Genomic DNA, 7,543 nt, shown 5'->3' with positions numbered 1-7,543 from the left:
CTCTCTCTCTCTCTCTCTCTCTCTCTCAGGGATGTCTCCTCAACGTGATGCCGATAACGACCCTGTCTCAGGGTCGTTATCGGCATCACGTTGAGGAGACACCCCTGATCCAGGAGGAAGTAGGTGGGGGAGTGGATTGAGGAGTAGGGGGGGGTCATCTGAGGTGCCGGGTGGGCACAGATGCAGAGCGCAGAGAGCTCGGATCCAGAGAGAGAGTGAGAACAGATTGGAAGAGACGTCTGTGATATGCGTGTGGGAGAAGGAGCTCAGAAGGTGGGGGTTTGAGCAGGCGGGCCCTTCCACCATGGCAGGGGCCTAGATAGCGCCTGTCGGCTCCGGGGGGGGGGGGGCGGGGGGGGAGACGAGGACAGATATGCATGGGCCAGAGTATATTAAGCCCACCAGGGGGCTTAATGAACACTTATGCACGAGCTGTGATACCCATGCACGCACAGACACTCACGCAGACTCTCTCGCTCTCTCTCTGTCTCTGTCTCTGTCTCTCTCTCTCTCTCTCTCTCTCTCTCCATCTCTCTCTCTCTCACTCTCTCTCTCTCTCATTTTCTCTCTCTCTCTCTCTCTCTCTCTCTCTCTCTCTCTCTGAGTCTCTCTCTGAGTCTCTCTCTCGCTCTCTCTCTCTCTCTCTCTCTCTGAGTCTCCCTCTCTCTCTCTCTCTCTCTCTCGCTCTCTCTCTCTCTCTCTCTCTCTCTCTCTCTCTCTCTCTCTCTCTCTCTCTCTCTGAGTCTCTCTCTCTCTCTCTCTCTCTCTCTCTCTCTCTCTCTCTCTCTCTCACACACGCACATACACACTCTGTTCCAAGGAGTGATGAAACTCCCCGCTTTGTGGATAGGGGCGAGAATGCTCGCCTCGGTTAACGGGTGATGAAAGATACATGATTTCTCAAATCCCTCTCTAAAATAGATGAGATCGCCCCGGCCCTGACCTCCGTAGCGTCCGCGGCCCCGGCCCCAGAAACGGCGCGCCGGCCGTTGCTTCCAGTGCAGTGGTCAGCTGGCTCCTGGGAACCGTAACACATCGGGGCCTCTCTGTTCTGCGTGCCAGGGAGCCGGCAGCCCGTCGGATCCAATCAGTGTTCGCCAGCCTCATTAAAACCCATCCTCGACTCACATCTGACACTTTAAAAGGCGGGCCCCTTCAGGAGGCTGCGGCGAGAAACCCAATTAGAGGGGCGAGGGCCAGGCGGATCAATGCTTCATTAACGCCGGGCGGGGGGGGGGGAGCGCTTTAGCCCTGATTAGATGAGCGCGGCGGTAAGGTCAACGGATCTCGCGGCGGAGACGTCTGGCGGTCGGGGCCCCTCCCCGGGGTGACGATACGATTACAGCCCAGCAACGGCACCCATGATCCGAGAGGATCTGCCTTTTAATCAGGTCGGGAGTCAAGCGGGCAGCGAAGGAGCCGCCGGGGCCGGGGCCCGGGCCCTTTCGGGTCATCACGTCCGTCACGGAGGGAGGAGGAGGGGCGGCCCCCCGTGTTACCAAGCCAACGAGAGGCCCCCTGGAAACGACCTCCAAGTGGCGGCGTCGAGGCCTTTACGAGCTCGTCGTCTGTCGTGTTTGTTTTTGGTCTGGGCGGGCGTTGGGTGGGTACCGGCGGCGGGCAGGTGGGCTGTTGTTGTGTCCGTTGTCGGTTGTTTTTCGCTCCGGTGGCGGAGCAGATGGGCGTGGCGGCCCCCCCGCTGGGAGGAAGCGGTGTGTTCTAACCGTAGCGTGACTAACGAGCGCTGCGTGGCCAGATTCTGCCCGGCTTGATGTTGTCATTTTTGGCAGGAGGGGCCATGGTGTTCCGGGATGGGGAGGGTGTGTGTGTGTGTGTGTGTGTGTGTGTGTGTGTGTGTGCACAGGTGCGTGTGGTGTGTGTGTGTGCGTGTGTCGTCGTTCATGTGTTTGCGTGTGTGTGTGTCTGTATGTGCGCGCTTATGTGTGTCCGTGTGTGTTTGCATGTGTTTGTGTCAATGTGTGCGTGCTTGTGTGTGTGTGTGTGTGCATGCTTGTGTGTTCCTGTGTGTGCTTTTGTGTTTGTCTGTGTCTACGTGTGTGTGTGTGTCTGAGTACGTGTGTGTTTGAGAGTGTGTGTGCGTGCATGTGTACACGTGTGTGTGTGTGTACGAGTGTGTGTGTGGCAGCTTCTACCTGCATGCTACAGCAGATGGTCTCGATGTTTTCCTGCTGTCTCGGTGTTCTGCAGTCAGGACAGCAGAGGGAGCATTCGCTGGCGTGTGTCGCGTATTCTCACAGTATTATTTGTCATGACTTGTTTTAATTATTATGGTTATTATATTGTTGTTGTGGTCATCACCAACGCCATCACCACTGCTGCCAGATGACAGCAGTAGTTTGGGGGCGAGACGGGGAGGGGGGAGATGGAGAGATGGATGCCTCTTAGGTTCACACAGTCCCCAGTAGCTTGGGATGAACCGTATTTCTAAGGCCGCCGACCGAGGCTGTTTGGGGACAGACGGTTCATATCGCCGTGTGTTGCCAGACTGTGGTTTTCCTTTGTGGAGGATCAGCGTTGTGAGTGCTGCTGGAACCGAAGAAGGTCAGCAGAGATGGAGCAGGGATGGGGAGAGGAGACGGATGATGCACGTTTTACTCTCCCACTTGGTAATTTACAAGTGGATGCATTCCGGGTAACCGGCATAAAAATGCAACTGCATGGAAACCGCTGTGACATGCTCGACAGGGTTAGGGTTGTGTTTGAGTCTGTGTGTGTGTGTCAGTCTGTCTGTGTGTCTTTCTGTGTGTGTGTGTGTGTGTGTGTGTGTGTGTGTGTGTGTGTGTGTGTATGTTTGTGTGTATGTGTGTGCAGAGACCCTGACGAAATGCTTGAGGTGATGGTGAGCATATGTTAGGAAGTGTAACAGAACGTGAGGAGAGAGAGAGAGAGAGAGAGAGAGAGAGAGAGAGGGGGAGAGGGAGGGAGACAGGAAAACCGCCCCCCTGGGCGGTTTTCCTCACCCGGGGGGCGTGTGCTCTCTCGTCTGCAGCTGACCTACTTGCCTCCCCCGTGGGGAGAGTGTGAATCCAAGGCCCTGGAGTCGGGCTACTTCCCGGCCTACAGCGTCACCGCCTGCAGGATCGACTGCGAGACCCGCTACATCGTGGAGAACTGTAACTGCAGGATGGTCCACATGCCAGGTGAGCCCCACTCAAAGGCCAGGTGAGCCCCTCTCACCTGACAGATGAGAACCCCACAGCTGACAGGTGAGACCCCCCCCCCCCCTGCTATGTGAGCCCCCCTCACCTGACAGGTGAGCCCCCACAACTGACAGGTGAGCCCCCCACCCTGCTATGTGAGCCCCCACAAATGCCAGGTGAGCCCCAATCACATGACAGGTGAGCCCCCGTCACTTGACAGGTGAGACCCCCACAACTGACAGGTCAGCCTCCCCCCCCGCTATGTGAGCCTCCCTAACATGACAGTTGAGCCCCCCTTAGAAGCTTGCTTGACCTAAATCCTAAATTGAGCCATCATTCCAAATCTCTGCGTGGTCGGAACAGAGCCCTCCGGTCAACCCGATAAACACTAGCACTACCATTGTTCTGTCTGCGCCCCCCCCCCCGTCATCATTTCATCCTTAAATCTCCCGTTTGCTGAGGGCCTTCGAGCTCGGCCATGAAAGAGCTTCACCGACAAGACAAACAAGCTAAATGGAAGGCAGAAGGATGCGGGGGGGAGTGATGTGGTGGCGTGTGTGTTGTGCTTCACTCCAATACTGTTGAACCACCTCATACACGGGGAAGCAGTCCTCTCCCTCACCCTCGACACCACAACAAAGGAACAAACCCAAGGACTGGTGGTGTCGGAGCTGAGCTCTTGTATTGACAGAGCGATCCGCTGAACAGGGGTTTTGATGCAAGGTATTGAAGTATTTCTGTCCGATCAAAACGAGGAGGAACCTCTTATTGAGCGCGCCGAGCCAACACGGGCTGGCATTTATGGAGCATGCACACACACATATACACACACACACACACACTCACGCACACAAACACAACCACGCATATACACACACATAGCCACACACACCCACACACACGCCCACACAACCACTCACACACATACACGAAACTACACATGCACACACCCACCCACAACCAAACACACACACACACACAACCACACACAACCACACACACACACACACACAACTACACACACACACACACACACACAATGCAGCAACAGAAATCGTGTTGGAGATTGGGAGTTGGGAGTGTTGTCTGGGACAGGCCATTGTGCTTGTACACATCACTGTGATGCATGGCCCCCCTGCGGGTTGTGTGGGGGTCTTCGACACGGCTCCTGGACTCATTTAACTGTTTTGTTTATACTCACCGTAAAGAAAGCTCATTGATTGATGAGAGCTCTGCTCCAAACCTTCTCCAGGAGACGCCAGTTACTGCACACCGGAGCAGTATAAAGACTGCGCTGAACCGGCCCTTGGTGAGTACACACACACACACACACACACACACACACATCATGCACGCACACAACTACACACACATACACAAACATAACCACACACACATTAAAACACACACACACACAAACACACTCACACACACACACACACACACACACACACACACACACACACGTACATCAATGTCCGTTCCACGTATTTAAGTAAGCAGAATAAATCAAGCTATTTTGACTGGCAGGCATGTTGATGCAATGACGGCCGTCGCGATGTGAATGAAGCCTCCCGATGTGCAGTGTACACCCGATGAGGGGAGTATTAAACACAGGAGGTCCTGAAGTCCTCAACCTACTGGCTGCTTGAGTGCTGTGTGGGCATGATGACATGAGGGCCTAGTTGAAGAGCAGATTAGTTCTCGGCAAAGTCATGCAGAAGCCCACTTAGAGGCGGTATGACGGCAGGACAGTCTGGGCTTCTGGAGGCGATTGCATACTTACACTATACATAGAGGTTTAAATCGCTGGATTCTTAGGGTTTGGTCGACATCATATACAGCAGGCTTGTTCTGGGATGAATTTCATTTTGTAAGGTTTGTAGAAACATGTCGTGTTACAGGATTTTTAGATGAAGTAAGGTATATATACTTTTAACCGTAATACATCAAATCACTTGTCCAAGGGAATCTGTGTGTGTCAATTCTCTTCTGCGTGAAAAAAGCATGAGAGCATGTCTTCATGGTTAGATAAGCTCTCTATTGTTGTGATGAAAAACATAGTGACAGGTGGGTGGATGAATGAACAGACAGACAGACAGACAGACAGACAGACGGAACGATGGGGTTCAATGGGATGAGAAGTGGGCCGAAAAATAAACAGTTTTTGCAAGGCTGTTTATTTTGAGGATGATTCCATAAAGTGCTCATCTGTTGGGGCACTTGTCCTTCTGATCCAACTTATTAAATTTCCTTCATATTCCACTTTATTGATCTTTATTTGTCTTAAATAAATATCTTATCTTATCCATTCTTCCCATCCGTTGCTTCACAGCAGTGCGAGCTGAGAGACCCATGAATATCAGATGTGATGGCGTCATTGTTGGATTATCTAAATGTAATTTATTCAAAAGTGTTTGTGATGGTGTGTGTGTGTGTGTGTGTGTGTGTGTGTGTGTGTGTGTGTGTGTGTGTGTGTGTGTGTGTAACGTGTGTGGTTCTGGTCAGGTCAGGCAGTCCATCCTTGTGGGATTCAGTGGACTCATTCTCCTCCACAAATATTGAGTTTGTCCTCCACAAAATGGCCACCTTCTGTCCTTCGCTCCTGCAGCAAAATCTTTTTTTATGAAATCACATCATGGCCAATCACATCGCTCAGTTCTCCACAGCACACCAGCCTCTGTAAGCGCTAGACTTTGTTTGGCCCTCACCTTGATATGGATTGTGAGTTACTTCTAAAGGAGGGTTCACATTCTTCATGGAATTGTTCATTTTGAGGGACAAAAGGAGCCTGCGGCACAGAGGCTTCCAGAACAGTCCCACACTGACATTGGAACCGGCCACCTGCTGAGAAACCAGGCGGGAAACTCACCTCCGCCCCAATCCTCAGTCCATCTCCAAGCTCTGAGCCACTGCGTTCCCCCGAACACAGAGGGCCACTCACGCTGTGGCGTTTACTTCAGATAACCTTCCTACGCCCGCCTCCTCTCGGTAGTCTTTTGTTCGCGGGCTATCTTCCTCCGTCTCGCTCTTTCCTCGGACATTCCCTCCGTAATCGTCTTTGTTTCGGAGCGCCGAGGAATCACACCGTACCGTCTGTGACGCTCGCTCATAGACACTGGCATGTCACACTCAACGTTACATTCAATGAAATGGAATGAAGTTGCGGTCGAATTACAGAACTTTAATTGGCTGCTGTTTTGTTTCTCCCCCAGCTGTCAGGCCGTGCGTGGTTTTTCCGCGTCTCGGATTGTGTGTGTAATTGACGGCTCTCTGAACTGACGCTTTCGTTGTCTCCGATTGTACTGCGATTTTATTGTTGTTAAAAGTAATTTACATATAAACAATATAGGGGGAACAATGGTGAAATGCATCCTTTTGAATTCGCAGACATTTTTCTAATGCATGCAAAACAGACCCAATGTGTCTGCTGTGTGACGAGTTTTCAAAACATTAATTGGAATTCCAAACACCGAAAAGTACCACAATACATCGTAGGAAGCGCGTGTGCCTTGATGCCTGTTTCTGTGGACACCAACGCAGTGAAACGATCATCTGGCTGTTATGAATAAACAAATCTAAAATATATGCGGATGCTTAATGGTGCTTTAGAGAACGCCGATTCGCTGTAAATTGGCTCATTGGCAGTGTGAGAAACATAGTTTGTAATGTCTTTATTTCGAGTGTATTTATAGTGTGCGGTGTAGAAGCTCAGTAACTAATGTACGGTAGACTGTTAGGAGTAAAAGCGGGTAAACACAGGGAATCTAATCGTCTTCTTTTACCCACTCTACCTTAAAAAAAACAAGTCTGTCTATTTATTCTACCCTCTCTCCCACTCTCTAACCCAATGCATTAAACACTCATCAAGGGTGGAAATGTTATGCAGAGGGCCTGGGAGGGAAAAAGCATTTGGGCTATTTATGTGTGGGGCTGAGTGTTAAAGTAAAGACATAGAGTTAAGAAGACATCATCTACCCCCCCCCCCCACCCCACACACACACACACACACACACACACACACACACACACACACACACACACACACACACAAACCCACACACGTAACCAGGGAGACATGAACCCCCCCCCTCCCCGTGCAATTGCGTGACTATGCGTCGCCTTGGGTTATTAGATCACAGTAGGAGGGGTGTGTTTGTGTGCGTGTGTGTTTGTGTGTGTGTGTGTGTGTGTGTCCGTCTCCATGTGTGTGTATGTGTGTGTGTGTCCGTCTCCGTGTGTGTGTGTGTGTGTCCGTCTCCGTGTGTTTGTGTGGGTGCGTGTCCGTCTCCGTGTGTGTGTCTGTGTCTGCCTGCATGTGTTTGTGTGTGCATGTCCGTCTCTGTCTGTGTGTGTGTGCGTGTGTGTGCGTGCGTATGTGT

At 51.7% G+C, this 7,543-nt stretch overlaps 1 protein-coding gene across 1 annotated transcript in view; it reads left to right on the top strand.

Moving 5' to 3' along the window:
* asic2 (acid-sensing (proton-gated) ion channel 2) overlaps positions 1-7,543 on the top strand; it is a gene marked incomplete at its 5' end in the record, with an annotated part of 274,547 nt that overhangs the window by 259,511 nt on the left and 7,493 nt on the right. Inside the window, 2 exon segments of the mRNA XM_079746190.1 lie at positions 3,011-3,161; positions 4,414-4,470. Of these exon segments, the coding sequence (XP_079602316.1) occupies positions 3,011-3,161; positions 4,414-4,470 (208 nt within the window).

The sequence above is a fragment of the Pollachius pollachius genome (assembly GCF_949987615.1).
Source record: "Pollachius pollachius genome assembly, chromosome: 11".
NCBI lineage: Eukaryota > Metazoa > Chordata > Actinopteri > Gadiformes > Gadidae > Pollachius > Pollachius pollachius.
Note: the sequence above shows the minus strand (reverse complement) of the source record. Positions and strands in the feature narration are given on the sequence as shown.